Source organism: Sciurus vulgaris, assembly GCF_902686455.1.
Source record: "Sciurus vulgaris genome assembly, chromosome: 14".
In the NCBI taxonomy this organism is placed as follows: Eukaryota; Metazoa; Chordata; class Mammalia; order Rodentia; family Sciuridae; genus Sciurus; species Sciurus vulgaris.
The window spans coordinates 30,955,578-30,976,790 of NC_136475.1; the positions used below are offsets into that span (position 1 = coordinate 30,955,578).

General features: G+C 38.1%; 1 protein-coding gene and 1 pseudogene across 2 annotated transcripts in view; one reads left to right on the plus strand and one right to left on the minus strand.

Moving 5' to 3' along the window:
• Positions 1–20,226, minus strand: part of M1AP (meiosis 1 associated protein) — a 116,445-nt gene extending 96,219 nt beyond the window's left edge. The window contains exons 1-2 of the mRNA XM_079110408.1: positions 20,179–20,226; positions 14,587–14,878 (exon numbers count right to left, since the gene is read on the minus strand). Coding sequence (XP_078966534.1) covers positions 14,587–14,826 — 240 coding nt within the window. The 5' untranslated portion in view covers positions 14,827–14,878; positions 20,179–20,226. The remainder of the gene's footprint in view (positions 1–14,586; positions 14,879–20,178) is intronic.
• On the plus strand, positions 7,937–8,901 carry LOC306644527 (aldo-keto reductase family 1 member B10-like; annotated as a pseudogene). Its single transcript has one exon. The product of its transcript is annotated as an aldo-keto reductase family 1 member B10-like (transcript).
• Positions 20,227–21,213: the final 987 nt, after the last annotated feature.

Below are 21,213 nucleotides of genomic sequence, written 5' to 3' on the forward strand. Positions count from 1 at the left end.
TATGGGCATTGATCTTGTAACCTGCTACTTTACTGAAATCACTTATGAGTTCTAAGAGTTTTCTGGTGGAATTTCCTGGTTCCTCTAAATATATAATCATGTCATCAGCGAACAGGGATAGTTTGAGTTCTTCTTTTCCAATTCGTATCCCTTTAATTTCTTTGGTTTGTCTAATTGCTCTGGCCAGAGTCTCAAGAACGATGTTGAATAGAAGTGGTTAAAGAGGGCATCCCTGCCTTGTTCCAGTTTTTAGGGGGAATGCTTTCAGTTGTTCACCATTTAGAATGATATTAGCCATGGGCTTAGCATAAATGGCCTTTACAATGTTAAGGAATGTTCCCACTATCCCTATTTTTTCTAGTGTTTTGAGCATGAAGGGGTGCTGTATTTTATCAAATGCTTTTTCTGCATCTATTGAAATAATCATGTGATTCTTGACTTTAAGTCTATTAATATGGTGAATTACGTTTATTGATTTCCTGATGTTGAACCAACCTTGCATCCCTGGGATGAAACCCACTTGATCATGGTGCACTATCTTTTTAATATGTTTTTGTATGCGATTTGCTAAAATTTTGTTGAGAATTTTTGCGTCGATGTTCATTAAGGATATTGGTCTGAAATTTTCTTTCCTTGATGAGTCTCTGTCTAGTTTAGGTATCAGTGTGATATTGGCTTCATAGAATGAGTTTGGGAGGGTTCCCTCCTCTTCTATTTTATGGAATACTTTGAGAAGTATTGGAATGAGCTCTTCTTTAAAGGTTTTATAGAACTCGGCTGAGAACCCATCTGGTCCCGGACTTTTCTTTGTTGGTAGGCTTTTGATGACTTCTTCTATTTCAGTACTTGAAATTGGTCTATTTAAATTGTTTATGTCCTCCTCATTCAGTTTAGGCAATTCATATGTCTCTAGAAACCTGTTGATGTCTTCGAAATTTTCTATCTTGTTGGAGTATAGATTTTCAAAATAGCTTCTAATTATGTTTTGTATTTCCATCCTGTCTGTTGTGATATTTCCTTGTTCATTCCGAATTTTAGTGATTTGGGTTTTCTCTCATCTTCTCTTTGTTAGTGTGGCTAAAGGTTTATCAATTTTGTTTATTTTTTCGAAGAACCAACTATTTATTTTGTCAATTTTTGTATTGTTTCTTTTGTTTCAATTTCATTGATTTCAGCTCTGAGTTTAACTATTTCCTGTCTTCTACTACTTTTGGTGCTGTTCTGTTCTTCTTTTTCTAAGGCTTTGAGCTGTAGTGTTAGGTTGTTTATTTGTTGAGTTTTACTTCTTTTATTAAATGCGCTCCATGAAATAAATTTCCCTCTAAGTACTGCTTTCATAGTGTCCCAGAGATTTTGATATGATGTTTCTTTGTTCTCATTTACCTCTAAGAATTTTTTAATTTCCTTCCTAATATCTTCTGTTATCCATTCATCATATAATAGCATATTGTTTAATCTCCAGATGTTGGAATAGTTTCTGTGTTTTACTCTTTCATTTATTTCTAACTTCAATCCATTATGATCTGATAGAATACAAGGCAGTGTCTCTATCTTCTTGTATTTGCTAACATTAGCTTTGTGGCATAATATATGGTCTATTTTAGAGAAGGATCCATGTGCTGCTGAAAAGAAAGTGTATTCGCTCTTGGTTGGATGGTATATTCTATAAATGTCCATTAAGTCTAAATTATTGATTGTGTTGTTGAGATCTATGGTTTCTTTGTTCAATTTTTGTCTGGAAGATCTGTCCAGTGGTGAGAGCGGTGTGTTAAAATCACCTAGTATTATTGTGTTGTGGTCTATTTGGTTTCTGAAATTGAGAAGGATTTGTTTGACATACATAGATGAGCCACTGTTTGGGGCATAGATGTTTATGATTGTTATATCTTGCTGATTTATGCTTCCCTTAAGCAGTATGAAATGACCTTCTTTATCCCTTCTGACTAATTTTGGCTTGAAGTCCACATTATCGGAAATGAGGATGGATACTCCAGCTTTTTTGCTGAGTCCATGTGCATGGTATGTTTTTCCCCATCCTTTCACCTTTAATCTATGGGTATCTTTTTCTATGAGGTGAGTCTCTTGCAGGCAACATATTGTTGTATCTTTCTTTTTAATCCAGTCTGCCAGTCTATGTCTTTTGATTGATGAATTCAGGCCATTAACATTCAGGGTTATTATAGAGAAATGATTTGGTTTCCCGGTCATTTGGTTCATTTTTAAAATTTTGTTTATTTATTTGTTTGACACAACTTGGTTCCTCCTTTATTTGACAATTCCTTTAGGATAATTCCTCCCTTTGCTGATTTGCTTCTTTGTTTTTCATCTCTTCCTCATGGAATATTTTGTTGAGAATGTTCTGTAATGCTGGCTTTCTTTTTGTAAATTCTTTTAGCTTTTGTTTATCATGGAAGGATTTTATTTCATCGTCAAATTTGAAGGTAAGTTTTGCTGGGTATAAGATTCTTGGTTGGCATCCATTTCTTTCAGGGCTTGAAAAATGTTGTTCCAGGCCCTTCTAGCTTTTAGGGTCTGGATTGAAAAATCTGCTGATATGCGTATTGGTTCCCCCCTGAATGTAATTTGGTTCTTTTCTCTCACAGCCTTTAAAATTCTGTCTTTATTTTGTATGTTAGGTATTTTCATTATAATGTGCCTTGGTGTGGGTCTGTTGTAATTTTGTGTATTTGGAGTCCTGTAAGCCTCTTGAACTTGATTTTCCATTTCATTCTTCAGATTTGGGAAATTTTCTGATATTATTTCATTGAATAGGTTGTTCATTCCTTTGGCTTGTTTCTCTAGACCTTCCTCAATCCCAATAATTCTTAAATTTGGCCTTTTCATGATATCCCATAGTTCTTGTAGATTCTGTTCATGATTTCTTACCATCTTCTCTGTTTGTTCAACTTTGTTTTCAAGGTTAAATATTTTGTCGTCAATGTCTGAGGTTCTGTCTTCCAGGTGTTCTATCCTATTGGATATGCTTTCTATGGAGTTCTTAATTTGGTTTATTGTTTCCTTCATGTCAAGGATTTCTGTTTGGTTTTTTTTCAATATCTCTAACTCTTTATTGAAATGATCTTTTGCTTCCTGTATTTGCTCTTTTAACTGTCGATTGGTGCGATCATTCAATGCTTGCATTTGCTCTTTCATCTCATCGTTTGCTTCTCTGATCATTTTAATTATGTACATTCTGAACTCCTTTTCTGTCATTTCTTCTGCCATGCTGTCATTGGGTTTTATTGATGTAACATCTAGATTTGTTTGCAGCATTTTCTTTCCTTGTTTTCTCATATTGTTCAGATATCAGTGGACCGCTGAGATATTGCAGATTTCCTCTGTTGATTTACAATGTCCCTGAAGATTTCTATATATATCCCCTCTTAGCCTTCAGTAGGCTGAAGTCTTGGAGGAAGTTGATAATGCGGTGCTCCACAAGGAAGCTGCCTCTCTAGGAGTGGTGGCCTTCAGGTGGGGTATATTCCCTGCTAGTGGGCAGAGGTGCCTCCACTTGTTGACCAATGGTCATCCAAAGGGGACCTAGGCTGTGGGCTGAGGCAAGGCCTGTTTGGGCCTGTGTCTCTGGTTTTACCGTCCTTGTGGGGAAACCTCACCAGGCAGGGAAGACTCACCCAGTGGGGAGGTCTCGCTGGTCAGTTCCCTCCTAGAGGTTCCCCTCAATTTACAGCTACTGCCTGGGCTGGGCTGCCTTCCTCTGCAAAGTTTCCAGGGGCCCGGCCCTACCTCCTGGGCCTGGGAGCCTCACCCTTCGCAGATGAATCTCCTTAGGCTGCCCCTCCTCAGAGAATTTGCCCATAGGCCTGGAACCTTCGCTCCGCCCTAAGCCTGTCTCTGTGCGGCTCTTCCACCCAGAAGCCTCCTAGATCCTGGGACCCTGTTCTGCACCTAATCGCCTGGCTGCGTGGCCCCTCCTCTGAGCAGCCACAGGTGGCCTCGAACAATCGCTCTGAGTCCCAGAGACCGCCACAGGCCTCTTCCTCCAGACAGCCGCCCAGTATTCTGGTGCGGTCACTAGGCGTCCAAGAACTCACTTCGTGCCTCCTCCTCCCACCAACCACCCGTAGCCCGGGGCAATCAATCACTCCGAGTTGAAGTGACCCTCCCCGTTCCTCCTCCTTCTCCAGATAACCCCCCGGGGTTCAGGAGCAGTCCCTCTGAGTGGCTCTGAATCCACGTGACCCGCTGCACGGGTCCTCTGGGCACCGCCCGGAGCTCTGGTGCGGCCACTCAAGACCAAGCGTCCCACCACGCTTCTCCTCAGGCAGCCCCCTGTGTTCAGGAGCTGTCACTTAAGACCAAACAACTCACCACTCGCCTTCTCCTCTGAGCAGCCGCCTGGAGCGCTAATGCAGTCACTGCGAGTCCAAAGGACCCGCCGCGCTCCTTCTCCTCCTTCTCCTACTCCTCCGGGCAGGCCCCGGGGTTCAGAAGTGGTCAGAGTCCAAACAGCTCGCACGCAGCCCCTCTCTGGCAACCGCCTGTAGCTCCGGTGTAGTCACCCGAATCCAAGCGGCCGCTCCTCTTCCTCCTCGTCCTCAGGGCAGGCCCCGGTGTTCAGAAGCGTCGTTCTGATTCCAAACAGCTCGCCGCGCAGCTTCTCCTCTGGCAACCGCCTGTAGCTCTGGTGCAGTCTCTCGAATCCAAGTGGCCACGCTCTCTCCTCCTCCTCAGGGCAGGCCCCAGTGTCCTGAGTCCACACAGTTCTCCCCGCCACTCCTCCCCCGGGCAGCCGCCGGAGCCCCAGTGGCCCTAACTAATTTTAAATACCATTTTAATCACATACTAAATTCCCACATTTGGGTTTATTTCTGAACTTAACTTTTTTTTTGTACTGGGGATTGAACCCAGGATGCTTTACCACTGAATTACATACTAGTTCTTGTTCTTTTATTTTTTTTTATTTGAGACAGGGTCTCACTAAGTTACTAAGGCTGGCTCAAACTTGTGATTCTCATGCTTCAGCCTCTCAAATTGCTAGCTTTACAGGCATGCACCACTGTGCTTTATTTTTGGACTTTAAATTGTATTCCATTGCTCTTGTCTTTTCATTCCCCAAGATCACACTGTTTGGATAGCTGTTTAATATCTGATAGGAACAGTCAGTCCCTGGATAGTCTTATTTTTGTTTTAAGTAAGCTATTATCAGGATGTCTGATTCTCCTGTTGGAAATTTTGTTGGAAATTGCATCACATTTACAGGTTATGAATAACTGACATCTGTCTGAGTTTTCCTACGAACACTGTTCTTCCTTATTATCATGCAAAATTAAAAGAACTGGAAAGATCTTCACAGTAAGGGTATTCTTCTGAAACCCTGCTTTGAGGGGAAATGAATCATTTTGGTCAGAATTATTTATATTAAGGGCACAGTGGATATAAAAGGAAGTCTAATATTTTAATTATGAATCATCTGCCATGATTCCTTATAAAATGTTAAGGATTTGATTATGCTCAAAAATTAAATATGAGGGGATATATTGAGGTGTTCATCCTGGGTAAGATTTCCTCCATGATATTTTGAGCTCCCTCTGTAGACAGAAAATGTCAGATATAGATCAGTGACAATGGATCTGAGGCCATGTTTTTCTTAAAGATTGAATTGTTCTATACATAAGGTGACACCATTGTTCCTGTAATTTTCTTGAACTTTTAACTCTTGCTGAACTTATTATTCTGTAGGTAAGAAATACTGGCTTGCACTTTTTCCTGAATTACCAGAGAAGAATATGCCTCCTGTGTGTTATTTTTCAGGCTTGATTATAGGCATCTGAAAGGTTTTACCTTGTAGGCCTTATGGGGTTACAATGGGAGAGAAGTTGCCCTATCCACACTAAATTTGGTGTACAACCAAGGTATTGCTGTCTCTGAAGGGGGTTGCAGTCAATGACTCAAGTCTGACAGATCATGTTCTTAGAATTGTTGCATTCCTAATTCTGGTACCTCAATTCTTAGGTCTCTTTATATGAGCCCTTGGACTAAGTCCTCTTCAGGGGCTTTCTGCCAAGATGTCCTTATTGGGGGGAAGAGAGAGAAAACTTGAAGACAATTTTCCCTACTCTCGATACTGAGTACTTTTCCTTTCCCAGGCTTTCCTACTTGCTGTCCCAAACTTCAGGGTCAGAAAACTGCCTGAGTTTTAGTTCAAGGTTCCCTAGACAGTGAGATTACTCCCACATCAACACTGATCCATTTGACCCTCAGACAATGCACAGTTCCTTGTGAGGAAATGGAACGAGAGAGTGGGCACTTTTCCCAATTTAGACACTTTCTTAAAACTATCACAGTATGTGATTAAAGGCTTAACCCTTTCATTTTTGACTTGTTGATTTACTGAGATATCTGGCAACTCAGTTCGCTTTCCTAGCTTAGCTAAGCTCCTGTCAAGTGTAAAGCTGTCTTTCCTTATAGAGTGATAAAATGACCAAAGGATTCAACAAGGGCTATATGTATTGGGGAGTATCAGGGGGATCTAACAGCTATTTGCACAGAAAAAAACAGTCCCCTTATTTGGGACATGGGCTTATCTCCCAACATCCTCCTATGCTGGATATCTTCTATTTGCCCTTCTAGGTCACTCTCTACTTTTTTCTACCTTGTTTGATGCCCCAGAAACCAGATCTATAGGGACTAATTCAATGAACTTCCTCAACTCCTGCTTCCAGTAGGGTATGGCCAATGGTTTCAGAAGGAGATCTAGATATGAGAGGAAAGTGAGATTAGGGTATTTGTTCCCCTGGTTTCCTCTCCACTGAATTGTTATGATATTGTTGTGTCCTTCTATTGAATGCGACAAAGGTTCTTTGTTTGTTCAAACTTAAGTCAGGTTATTGAGCCTTTTTCTAGGCCCTTCTGTGTACTTCCTTGTACAGGTCCATTTTAGGAAAGACCACTATCCCTAAACATCTGTTCACTCTCATTATCTGATTAAAAGTCAGATTAAAAGTCATCATCTACTGTTGGTTGTGATGGTGCACACCTGTAATCCCAGCAGCTCAGGAGCTGAGTCAGGATGATCTTGAGTTCAAGGTAAGCCTCAGCAATATATTGAGGCCCTAAGCAACTTAGTGAGACCCTGTCTCTAAATAAAATAATTTAAAAAATGGCTGGGTATGTGGCTCAGTGGTTAAGTGCTCCTGGGTTCAATCCGCCGTACCAAAAAAAAAAAAAAAAAAAAGTCATCTACCATCCCCTTGGTGATGTCTAGTCACCCTGTCCTGTTCCCTGTCCTGTTTTCAGCAATTCTGTTAGGTTGGTGTTGCCAGAATCCCTCTTACTTCTGATATTTTCTCTTAGTAATTTTCTATTCATGACCCCAGCCAAGCTCCTTGGTTATAAATTTCCTCTTGTCCATGCTACATTCAAAACTGAGTCCCAACTCTCTTCCTCACTGCAAAATCCTATTGTCAAGGTTCTTATACAACTGCAATGGTCCTGAATAAAGTATTATTCCAAGATTTAACAAGAATCAGTAGGTTTTGTCTTTTTTTTAACAAAAGTCAAAGATCCTTCAAGGCAGTCCTCTTCAGACAGTTTTCTCCTCTTCAGTGCTAGGGGTGGTCTGGCTATTGTACCATCTCTACTGTTTCTGCCATTGCTTCTGTAAATATTCCCATTCCATTATTCAATTTGGATTTTCCATCTGTTTCTTGCTGGCAACTTGACTGACTTAGCTCCTTACGTTAGTATTTCATTTTAAAAAGGAAAATGAGAGCTAAAATCATCTTAAAATATGAGCTTAAAGATAATTCAGTGGATTAAAAAGCTAATTTTGAACATATATATATATATGTATATATATAAACAAATACATATATAGCCAGGTACCACATGCAGTCAATGATGGTGGTCCTATTAAGATTATAATGAAGGACATTAGACATCTATCTGATCTCTCAGAACCATTTCTGTACCAATCATGGCTCTCTTCGTGGAGCTTGGCATGAAAGCCAAGATGTCCATTTTGGTTCTGGGCACCCGGAAGTCTCGCCCAAGCAAAGTCAAAGAGGCCATGAAGGTGGTCATTGATGCAGGAAATTGCCATACAGGCTGTGCCTACATCTATCAGAATGAGAATGAGGTGGGAGAAGTCATCCAAGAGAAGATCCAAGAGAAGGTGGTGAAACAGGAGGGCCTCTTTATTGTGAGCAAGTTGTGGTACATCTTTTTTGAGAGGGACCTTGTGAAGGAAGCCTGTTAGAAGAACTTCAAGGATCAATCTGAAACTGGACTATATGAATGTCTATCTTATTCATTGGCCCTAGGGATTTCAATGTGGGAAGAACTTTTTCCCAAAAGATGATAAAGGCAACAACTTCATCAGTAAAGTAACATTCTTGGATGCCTGGAGGGTCATGGAGGAGTTGGTGGTTGAAGGGTTGGTGAAAGCCCTTGGCATCTCTAACTTCAACCACTTCCAGATTGGAAGGATCTTGAACAAGCCTGGACTCAAATATAAACCAGGACTCAAACATAAACCAGTGAATAATGAGGCTGAGTGTCACCCATACCTCACTCAGGAGAAACTGATCCAGTACTGCCACTCCAATGGCATTACTATCATAGCCTACAGCCCCCTGGGCTCTCCAGATAGACCTTAGGCCAAACCAGAAGGCCCTTTACTACTGGAGGACTCCCAAGCCTAAGGAGATTGCTAGAAGGCACAAAACATTCTCTTCCTAGGTTCTGATCTGATTTCAGATCCAGAGGAATGTGGCAGTGATCCCCAAGTCTGTGACACCAGAGTGCACTGTTGAGAACTTTTAGATCTTACTTCAAATTTAGTGACAAGGAGATGGAGAACATACTCAGCTTCAATGAAACTGGAGGGTCTTGGCTGACCAGGCTTATTTGGCGGAATACCCCTTCAATGCTGATTTCTGAAGCTGAATCTCCTGATGAGATACCTGGTAGATTCTTTCTCTTCACTGAAGTGGAACTTGCTCTCCCTGAGTCCTATGTTAGCCAAGTTTATGTGAAATCATATTGTGTCTGACCTTGTCAGAATCTAGGCAAGATTTTTAAAAAATTTTTATTTGTGCATTATAATTGTACATAATGGGATTTGTGATGCCCTAATAGTATATGCACATAACATTAGTTGCTCAATCTCCTTCCCATAACCTTCTTTTCCTTCTCCTCCTCACTCCTCCTAGGCAGGGATTTATTTAGATTCATATGTTGAACTAGAAGAAGATTTATCACAGGGAAGTGTGACTCAGATGAGCAAGTGACTATTTCTTCCACTTATTTGATCTGAACAAATGTTTGTTGAACAACAGGATCTCTGCTAACAATGAGGATGCAAAACTAAAAAGAATTTAAAAAGAGACTATAATGGAGCAGAAAAATTCCTATCACCTAATGTATTACAGTCATTACATCATCAGAATCACTCATGTTTGTGGTGATGCTGGTGTAAACAAATTTACATCACTGCCAGTTATATAGAAGTATAGCAATACGATTACATACAGAACATGCTACTTGATAATCATAATAAACTACTATGTTACTACTTTATATAGTTATTTTAGAGTATACTTCTTCTTATAAAAAAGTTTACTGTAAAACAGTATGCCATATTACAACAGCAGCAGCCTTACCCATCTTGTGTCTTTGTATCTCTTTATAGTTATCGAGAGACCATGTTGAGTGATTGACCTCTACCATGTAGGTTGGTGTAAATATATGTTCCCCTAATGACACACTTATCAGTATGTATCCCAGTTTTAAAGAAATGCACAACTATTACTAGGTTACACATGAAAGATATGAAGAAACGTTTAGCATGATGCCTTATGGGCAGTGAGAATTCCATAACACCTGCTTAATGTTATTAACATATTAGCAAGTGGTAATTTCTGTGAATTGTGTGTCTGAAAATGACCAACAAATGTTTTATACATTTGTATATCTATTACAAGAAGGTTGGTGGTTACTGTGGAGAGAATTTCTTAGAAGCAAAACTGCCAGTGGGAAGGATCTGAGGATTAAGCTCCTCTATCCTGAGGATCAAGCTTCAACATTCGACTCAAGGTTTTGTTCTATCTCCAAAAGAGAACTGTGTTTTAAAACATAAACACATTTTTTTTGACACTTATGTCCTTAAAAAGTAGTACAGAATTCTTGGAATTTTCTAAACAGACCATCATGTCATCTGTAGATAGGGATAGTTTTATTTCTTTCCTTCCAAACTGTAGACCTTTTATTTCCCTTTCTTACCTTATTGTGTTGCCTATGACTTCCAGTGCTATGCTGAATAAGGGTGGTTAGAACCGACTTCTTTGTCATGTTCCCAATCTTAGGGATAAAGCATTCATCATTTCAATTAAATAGAAAGATAGATATAAGTTTTAAATGAATGGGTAGGTATTAAATCTTGTCGAATGCTTACTCTGCTTCAATTGATATAATCATCTAATTTTCTTCTTTAATTTTTTAATATAGATTATTCTGACAGGTTTTAAATATTAAACCAATTTATATCCCTTAAATAAACCCCACATGGTCATGGTGTATTTTTATATATATATGTGAATTCTATTAATATTTTGTTAAGTTAATCTCATGTATATGCATGAGGAATATTGGTCTTCAGTTTTCTTTTTCTTGTTTTTTTTTTTGGTACCGTCTTTGTCTGTTTTGGTATCAGGATATTAACTATCCTCAAAAAAAAAAAAATGAGTTGGGAATTGTTGCCTTCTCTTGTATTTCCTGAAAGAGATTGTGTAGAATGGTGTTAAATCTTATTTTAATGTCTGTTAGAATTCACCGAACCATCTGGTGATGTTTTTTCAAAAGCTTTAAAATGATGAGTTTAATTTTCTTAAGAGTTATAGAGCTATTTAAATGATCTTTTTCATACTGGGTGATTGTGATAGTTTGTACTTTTCAAGGAACTTGTTCATTTCATCTAAGTTGTTAGATTTATGCACGTATAACTGTAGCATTCTTTTTATTATTCTTTGAATGTCTATTGGGTCTGCAATTATAATCCCATTTCATTTCTGATATAGGTATAATTTATATTATATTTTCTCTATTTCCCTTGTCAGACATCCTGCCAGGTAGATATGCATGTCCTGGTTCTCCACTAAGTCTCCTCTGACTACTCAGCAAGGAGGGAGAGGTGCTTTATCACAATGCTACGATCGTGGAGTGTAACTCCCCACTTGGTCTTTACTGATAGGTGTTGAATTGTGTTTTTTTCCCCCTATGATGAATTGGTTGGAGGAGGGTAGTCTTTTGGCTAGAATAAGCAGGCTTTTTTGGGGAGGTGGGGTATTATTTTGCCTCCATTGGAGTTTCTAGGTTAAGAGGTTTCTCCAGGACCGGGTCCAGGCTTTATGAGGCTAAAGAAACCCAGCAAACTGTTTGCTGTGTCATCCCTCAGATCCTGTGGTTTCTATGTGGTATACCTTTTCCCCTGTTTTTGGTGATACTGTGGACTGAGCCCAGGATTTCATGCATCACTGAGCTACATCTCGTCTTTTTTTTTTTTTTTTTTTTTTTAAACTTTTATTTTGAGACAGGGTCTCTCTAATTTGCCCAGATTGGCCTTGAATTTACCATCCTCCTTCCTCAGCCTTCCATCTCATCCTCCTGAGTAGCTGGGATTACAGGTTTGTGTTACCATGTCTGGTTCTATCTTTTCCTCTTATCCTTTCAGAGTCTTATTAGGTTGGTATTATATATGCTAACCAGGGACTTTAGGTATACTTAGTGAGATAAATAAGAAATATATTTAACCAATTTGTCCCATTAACCCAGATGTGGAATACCTATAAAACTTAACTACATTTTATATCTATATAATAATCATATAAATTAATATAATAAAAAGTTTTATATATTAATATATTAATTATATAATATATTAATCATGTATAATATATAAATGTAAATAAAATATAATTGTATATAAGTATTATATTATACATAATAATATGATTATGTATAATATAATATTATAATACTACAAATAGATTATGATTTCCAATATATTGTAATACACCTGCGTAAATGTCACTAAAATATTCACAGAATTGAAAACTTGGGACCTAATGGGTTAATCTTGTCTAGGACTGGAAGTACCACTTTAGATTTTGTTGGGTATAGAATTCTAGATTGACAAGCATTTTCACTACTTTAAAGATGTTATTCTACTACCTTCTTATTTTATTTATTTGTTTGTTTGTTTATTCATTCGTTCATTTATTTATTTATTTTGCAGGACTGGGGATTGAACCCAGAGGTGCTCTATTGCTGACCTATATTTCTAGCCCTTTTTATTTTTTGAGACAGTTTTGCTAACTTGCCCAGGCTAGTCTCAAACTTGCCACCCTCCTGCCTCAGCCCTCCTGTATCACTGGGATTATAGGCACATGCCATGATGCCCAGCTCTATTATTTTCTTATTTAAATTGGTTCTATTAAGGAACCTTTTCTTGTTGTTATCTTTGTTTCATTGTATGTGATTATTATTATTGTATGTCTTTTCTCTGGTTCCTTTCAAGACTTTCTCTTTAACACAAGTTTTGATAGGATTTGCCTTGGTGTAGTTTTCTTCAGTTTCTGTGCTTGGCACTCACTGAGTTTCTTGGATCTGTGGTTTAAGTTTTTATCAAAATTGGAGAAACTTTGGCCATTATTTCTTCAAATATTGTTCCTGACATCTGCACCTCTCTTTTGGAAACTCTAATTATATGTATATTAGACTGCTTAAAGTTGTCCCACAGCTCAGTGGTGCACTGTTTAGTTTTAATTTGTTTTGGATAATTTCTATTTTTTTTTTTATGTCTTCAAGTTCATTAACCTTTTCTTCTGCAATGTCTTATATGCCATTAACCCCATTATTATTTTCCATTCCAGAAACTGTAATTTTCCCTTCTAAAAGTATGTATGCAGTGTCTTGGAAACCTTTTTCATATAAAACATATTTTGGTTATCTCAGCAAGAGGATAAATCTGGTCCCTGTTACTCTATCTAGGGTGGAACAGTATGGGTGGAATGTGGAGGAAGTGACGGTGTGTTGTTTTTAAGACTAGGACATAAAAGGTATTCTGTCTTCTTCTTTTACTATCCCTCTCTTTTGAATGAATCAGTTGTTCTAGCTAGCTGCCACAGAATGAAGACATTCAAACAGCTCAAATAGTTGGAGAGATTCAACTGGTGAGTAAATAAGAACTCCTGTCAACAGCCATGTCAGTATTCCATCTTGAACCTGGATCCCCCAGCCTCAGTCAAGCCTCCATATGACTACAACCCTGGCTGACACCTTGAATACAACCGAGGAACCGCTAGCCTGAACTACCTTTAAGCTGCTTATGAATACTTAACTCACAATAACCATGAGATAATGTTTATTGCTTTAAGTCATTATTTTGGTATAGTTTGTTTCATAGAAATACACAATGAATAGAGGAACCAAATTTTATTCAAGTTGTAAAAAACATTGGTTGAATTCCTTAATTAATTTTATTCATTCCCCATCCCCAACTTGGCCTAAGTAATGATACACAGACAAAATCACTAGACTTGGCACTTGGAACATTTACACTCAAAACATTCCCTATATGACTCGTTTTGAAAAGCCTAGCTTCTATGAGCCTAAGACACATCAAAACAATAAGGATATGTTATATTTTTATAATGCTATAACCCAAAAAGCATAAAGAAATGTATATTGTTTTCCTTTCTATATAGGAAAAACAGAAATGTTATCCTTCTACTTTCAATGAGAGAAATAAGACACTAATTAAAAGTAAGTTGATTCTAGTCAGATATTACACTAATAATTCAGCAACAGATTTATGAAATTCTTCCTTTGGGAATCTTAAAGAATAGAATTTGTGTCCATTTAATAAATATATTAGCAGCAAGGCTGCTTCAAGAAAGATGATGCATAGAATCTCTAGAAGTGTTTCTCAACCCTGTGATTCTGAACTTTTTATATAAGGGAGAAAGGGAAGAGCTGAATTTTGTTTAAGAATAGATAGTTGCTTGTAGAGGTGCTTTGTAAAACATTATTCATGGTTCAGCCATTGCCTTTTAACACCTGAATGGGAGCTTTATTGAAAGGGAATTAAGGTTTTGCTTGAGTGGAATATAAAGAAAATAGTTTTATGTTTTTGCACAGTTAGGTTTTCTGAGCACCTGGGGTAAAGGACAACTCTGGGAAATTAAAGGGTGATTGAATAGACCCTTTTAACTTTAGAGACCTCTGAAGAGATTTAGAAACTTATTTCCTTATTCATTCAGATTTCAAAGTGGGTGAAAGGAGTCAGTTGTTTATATTTCAAAGTACTGTAAATGCCAAGGATTTTCTCCTTCTCTCAAGAGTGGAGTGGGGCAATGTGTAGTCTACTTCAACCCTTAAACATTAATAGGCTCTGCAGAAGAAGCTCCCATATATGTAGGATGACATGGACTCCAATGGTGTCACTTGAGGACTCTTGGATAGGAGAAAAAGTGTGGCTTTTACTATAACTAATCATAACTGTAATATTAGCTACACAAACCTCATATTTGTTTTCAGGATAAAATAAATAAATATAAACATACTCACCACAAAAGGGAGGATGCACTCATGCTGATTTTGTACCATGTATAAACTAAACAGAGACATGCGACTGGGGCCCATCAAGCTGCAGGCTAAAGAAAAAAAGTTCTGCAGAGCCTCACAGAGGTTAGAGCAGATGTCAGCCCAGGCTGGTAGAGCAATGTGCACAATGAGAAGTCGAGGAGGTTGCTGGTTAGTCTGTGTGGCAGTGGAAGGCCCTTTACAAATAGCTCGCCCATGATGCATGGCAGCCAATCCAGAGGTAGAAGTGGAGCCACTACCTGGATATTCGCTACACCTACAGAGAAGGAAAGAAAAACAACTGGCTTTCATAATGCTGAATTAGGTGCTCTGTTAAAACAATGAAGACTAGCTGAAAGGACTAAGTCCAGAAAGGAGTCAGATTGGGTACTAAAGCTTGTCTAGCCCATCCCATATTAATAGTACCCAAGGGATTTAGATGTTTGACTAATGTAAGCATGAGAATGCTTAGAGATGCCGAGTGGACCCAATATAGAAACTACACAAAAGTCAAACTTCAGTTTCAGAGTAAGCTATCAGCTCTCATAAACTTTGTTTTCTTCATTAGTAGTTATTATACTATATAGTAATTTCCGTGTATGACTATCTCTCCCTCTGTATTGTGTGCTTCCCAAAGAAAACTTGTCATGTTGACTTCATTCATCAGTGCCCAGTACTCTATTTAGTATGTAATAATACCTAAAAATTAAAATATGACCACTTTTATTCTCTTTTGGGTTCCTCTTGGGTTGTTCCTATCTCCTATAAGGTAAAACTTAGAGCTGGGAGATAGCTCAGTTGGTAGAGTGCTTGCCTTGCAAGCACAAGGCCCTAGGTTCGATCCCCAGCACCGCAAAAAAAAAAAAAAGGTAAAACTTAGATTCTCTTCAAGACCCTTCATGTCAGCTTCACTGGAAGCTGTTCTTCACCTCAAGGTTTTCACTGAAATAATATCAAATATAACTGTGCTTTAGGACATTGTTTCATGCTGTTTTCTCTGCTTCCAACCTTGCTTTCCTTCTTAACTAGCTATTTGCCCTAATCTCCAGTCCTCAGATGAAGAAACAAGAACAAATGAGAACAAGGAACCAATATCAGGAATAAGAAAGGTTATCATTGCAAATGAAAAGGGTTATAGGAGGATAGAATGAATAACTTATGCCAATAAATATGATAAATGAACACATTCCTAGAAAAATGTATTTAACCAACATCAAATAAAAGTGAAATTTTAGAAACCCAAATAGTCTATAACTATTAAATAAATGTAATTGATAATCAAATATCTTCCCACAAAGTAAGCCAGAATTCAGATGATTTTACTGATGATCTCCATCAAACTCCCAAAGACCAAAAATTTCAATCTTAAACTCTTTTGAGAACAGAAGAGGGAACACTCCTCAATTCATCTTAGGAGGTTAGCATAATCTTTGATACTGAAACCAGATAAAGATATTATAAGAAAAAGTAAGATAAGTTCACCCATAAACTTAAGACATAAACATCCTAAACAAAAGAAAAATTAAACTAGCAATATATAAAAATAACACAACATGACGAAGTTGAGTTTATCTCAAGAGCATATCAATGACTAATTCATTACATTAAAAAGTAAATGAGGAAAATGATATGATCATCTCAATAAATGCAGAAAAAGTCTTTGTTGAAACACAATGTTTATGCAAGAAAAAGATTCAATAATTAGGAATAGATGACAGAATAATCTAACAAAATATTTACAAAACCTAAAGCAAACAACATTCTTTCTCTTTCCTTCTTCGGTATGAGAAGTAAATCCAGGGCTTCATATGTTAGGTATGGTTTTACCACTGAGCTATATCCTCAGCCACAAACTCATTCTTAACAATAATAAGTTGACAGCTTTCCCTACTACCAAAGACAAAGAGCCTACTATCATCACTTCTATTCAACACTGCAGTGAAGGTGGCAATAAGACAAAACAAATAAACAAAAGGTACTATAATAAAAGAAAAAATTCATTGTTTGCAGATGATTTGATTGTGTATACAAAAAACCTTAAAGAATCCATGATTTCCCAAATTTTCCTCATTCTTCGTTAAATTTTAGTCTTAGGTATCTGTTATTTTTTAAATATTAATTTATATGACATCTCTAAAAAATCATTGTTAATTTTTGGTGAATGCATAGAATTATAATTGATTTTTATATATTGACTTTGCATTTATCAACACTGCTGTACTCTCTTACTAATTATAATAATTTATCCATAGACCTTTTTGGATTTTTTGTTCACCACCATAGAGACTGTGAAAAACAATATGCATCATGTTACATGAACAAAGTCAGATATTGGCAACATAAAGATTATACTAGTCTTGTTCACAATTACCCCAAACTATAAGGAACACAAATGTCAATCTATATTATGATGGTTATATCATGGTATATTCACACTATGAAACAAATGAACTACAGTTACATGCAACAACATGGACTTTAAGCAACATAATATTGAATAAAAAGAAGACAAATAACTTGTACACACATAGCTTGAGTCTACTTATGTAAATTTTAAAAATTACAAAAATTAATTATATTCCCTATATACTCTCTAGGGATGCATACATAGTGGTAAAACCATTAAGAAAAACAAGAAAACTATTATCACAAAAAATAGGGTAGTGATTTTCTCTAGAAAGGAAGGAGGGCATTATGACTAGAAGGGACAACGATGTTCAGGAGTTTTTTAGTAATGTTCTATTTCTTGATCTTTATTGTGGCTAATTATTAAACTATATGTATGTGTTCTATGATACTTTTTTCCTATACCTTGTTTATCAATGAAAATACTTCAAAAAGAACATTAGGACAATCATAAAAGAAAACATAAAAGAAACATCATAAAAAAGATAGATAAAAGATAGATTAAAACTGTCCATTGCTCTGGGAATAAAATGATTATATATGTTATATATATAATGATTTTTTTTATCTAAATGATGCAGGGAAAATTAAAGTGAGAAAGATTATTATGATATTTTTCAGAAACACTTTTGGTATTTAGAATCTTAAAAAATGATCAGAGAGTGCACAGATATGTCTGTTTCTTGAAATGAATCTGTGAAACAGTTCTCTTTATACTTTTTGGCTTGTAGAAGTCAGCATTTATTCATTCACTCAACTTTTTTTCTTGAGTTCTAATTATGTTCTGGCTACAGCTGAAAAAAAATGAATATGCTAATTTGTTGAAAGTATTCTTGAACCAGAAATTCAAATCAATGTGTAATATATTTACCAAGAAAACGTACGCTATAATTTATAAATATCTCTTAACTGTATTTTTAAATTAAATGCATGAGGCCAATTTCTATATAGAATACTGAACTTGAGACTGACAGATTCACACAAATATTAACGCAGAGGTCTTATTTAACTGTCCATCTTCCTTCACATCTGAAAACACTGTCATTTTAGGTATAGTCAGTTCTCAGTTTACATAATTCCAATATACAGAATTGTTACTATTGTGTGAATAATTAGCATTAGTCCTCTATCATTATCAACACAGTTCAAACTTCAGTTGTAAGGAATATTAATTATGAGTAATTATAGTAAGTACAAGTTGCATCTAGCTCTTTAGCCCACAAATCATGTAAGTAAAAAGATGTACATAATGATCAGTGATCAATTATGTTACTTCTTTGAAAGTTTCTTAGACAATGGTCACTGCATATTTGCTATTCAGTTTATGCACAGACAGTGGGTAATTGTATTACCTCTTTGTCTCCATTGTGACAAGTCCACATAATATTTTATAAAAGTCAACAACTGAAAGTGGGAATTGGCCAACAACAACAAAAATAGTGAAGCAAAGAAACAAAAGTGGTAATGTTGAAAGTGAAATCTGAGTGAAACATAAATGGAATTACAGAAAAAATGGGTGAATGTGTGAATATTGACATTGCCACCATTTCATAGACTGTAGAAAAGATAGTGAGAGGAACTTAATGAAAGTGAACTTATCAACATAAATGAGGAAAGTGGTTGTGAAGAAAAGGATGAAGATGTCCCAGAGAAAGTGTCACTGGCAAACCCCCCCCCCCAAAAAAAAAAAAAAAAAACCAAAAACAAAAAACACTTTATCAAAGGAACTCCCAGGGCTATTTTACAAAATGGAAAGCACAAAGGATAAAATATTGGAAACTGATCTAAAGTTTGAGTATAACACTTTGCCAAGGAATAGAAAAGATATGTGCTCTATCCTAAGTTATATCATGAGAAGAAAGCAAGCAAAGCACTCTTTGAACTATTGAGAAGTTTTTGGTTTTGTTTAGAAAAACACTTTAGTTTTCAGTGTTTGTTTTACAGTATGCAAAAATAAACATTAATTTTACATTTCCCTATACACTTAATAATGAGAACTTTCAGTGTTTTGACGATAGTTTTCAGGGGTTAGGGAACAAACGTACTTTTTTCCATTGATTAAGATCTCTGCGGTTGCAGCTTGCAGTCATTTTTAGATGCCACACTAATGTGTAATTGGAAGACTGTCCTTTAAATGTGGTAAGGGTATCCTCAAAAATGAATACTGCATCTGGGCAGGATCTGACTTTATTGCTGACCCTACACTTCCTACTTTTGCAAAGAACACCCACATAATGGTTTCTCCTTGCAAATTGGTTAAACCTGGAACTGGGCCTGAACCACCAAAAATCAAGTTACTCTACTACTAAAAACCCTTCAATGGTTTCCAACTACACTTGGAACAAAATCCAAAGCCTTACCCTTGCCCCAAAGTTCTACTTGCGTCTTTTGCCCACTCTCCAGACCATCTCCTGCCCACCCAATAATCCCTCAGGCGTCTTTCAGATCCACAAAGGCATTTGGCTTCCAAGTAGGGCTCCCTGGCAGGACATTATTTTCCAGTATTTCTCAATCCTCCTTGACTCATTTTAATAGGTTGGGGCCCTTTTGCACATCCTCATTAAAACGCCTGCAGTACGTTTGTAGCCCTTAGGACACTTTACATGGAATAAATGATTCAATGATTTTTCCTCCCTCAGGGTTCCATTAAAACTTTCGTGGGGCTGGGGATGTAGCTCAGTGGTACAGCGCAGATGTAGCATGCATGAGGCCCTGGGGTTCCATCCCCAGCAACCAAACCAAACCAAAACAAACCAAACCAATTTCGGCACTTTTGCCTTCACGGACCCCTTCCTCCATTAAGGAAAAAAAAAAAAAAATCAACTTTCGTGGGCCCTAAAAGTCTCAAGTCTTCCCCTAAGTGAGAAAAAAAAAATTTTTTTTTCTTTGACTTTAAGGGTTCTTTGTTTTCTTCTGACCAAAGACGTTAAAACATTCTCCTGGCCCCTCAGGCCTGCAGCTTCCCGCTCAGGCGCCTCAGACTCCTTAGTACCAAGCCGCGGCTCCGCTGGGCCTCTGTGGTTAGTCCCGCCAGGACTGCGCCGCCAGCATCTGCCAGAGGGCGGGCCTGAGCTTCGCCCCAGCCCAGCTTCCGATGCTCTGCCCTCCCTCTGCGAGGTTCCAGAACTCGTCTCCTGCCCGGAGGCGCGGAAAAAAATCAGGCCCCATTACCTGGCGGTCTGGATGCCAAGCAAAAGTACGCGGCCGTGGGCGCCCCCTTCAGCCTGGGGCGGGGCGGAGGCGGGGCCTGGGCTGAAAGGGCGGGGCCTGGGCTGAAAGGGCGGGGCCTGGCCGGGCCCGACTGGGCGCGGGTCGACTGAGGCAGCGTCAAGGTTCTCCTCAACAGAGCTTCAGCACACTGTCTACAGGTCCTCAGCCCCACTGCGAACAGTCCTGTTTTGGTCTTTAGGTAGAGTTTGGGATCTCTGTTGGAAATTATGTGCTAAATCCGAGCCTCTTTAGCTACGCTCCTCCCCGCATGGAACCTACCAGTAGCGCTCCTATAGTTTTCTTGGCTTTAACCTTTCCCTTCCGCATCGTTCACTCATTCACTCAGTCATTATTTTATTCAGTGAACATTTGTGTTGAGCACAACTGTACCAAATATTGTGCAGAGATTGGGGTACAGTAAGTGCTTTTATAAGCCCTCTCAACCCCCTTATGAAAGAGTTTAATCTACCCTCAGGCAGCTCTTTTTAATCTTGTCGAACCACTCCTTTCCAAGAGGGTGTTTCTCTATTCGGATTCATTGCTCCTTACTTGAAGTTGATTCCTACAGCCCCTTCGACAAACTTCAGACGGGCTAGGAGCACCCTGAGCTTATTGGCTGTTTGGTCTGGGATTCGAACTCTGGGTGGAATAGAAATTCTCCTCTGAATTAGCCCATTGGAAAGAAAAAAGAGTGCCACTACCAAATCAGAAATGGACAAGCAGTTTCTCTTTCCTCCTCCTTCTCCCCCCTCCCCCTCCTCTTCTTATCTCCTCCCCCTCCCCCTCCCCTCCTGCTCCCTCCTCCCCCTCCTCCTCCTCCTCCTACCCACTCTGCCTTCATTACCAGAGATGCAGGTGAGGTGGGACAGTGTTTCAGTGAGTGGCTCGGGATAGGTTAGATGTTTCAATAGCAAAAGAATCATGTTCCTGTGTTTTATTTTCACTAGATCATTTTGCCCCTTTCACCAGCTCCTCAGAATAAAAACAGAAATATTT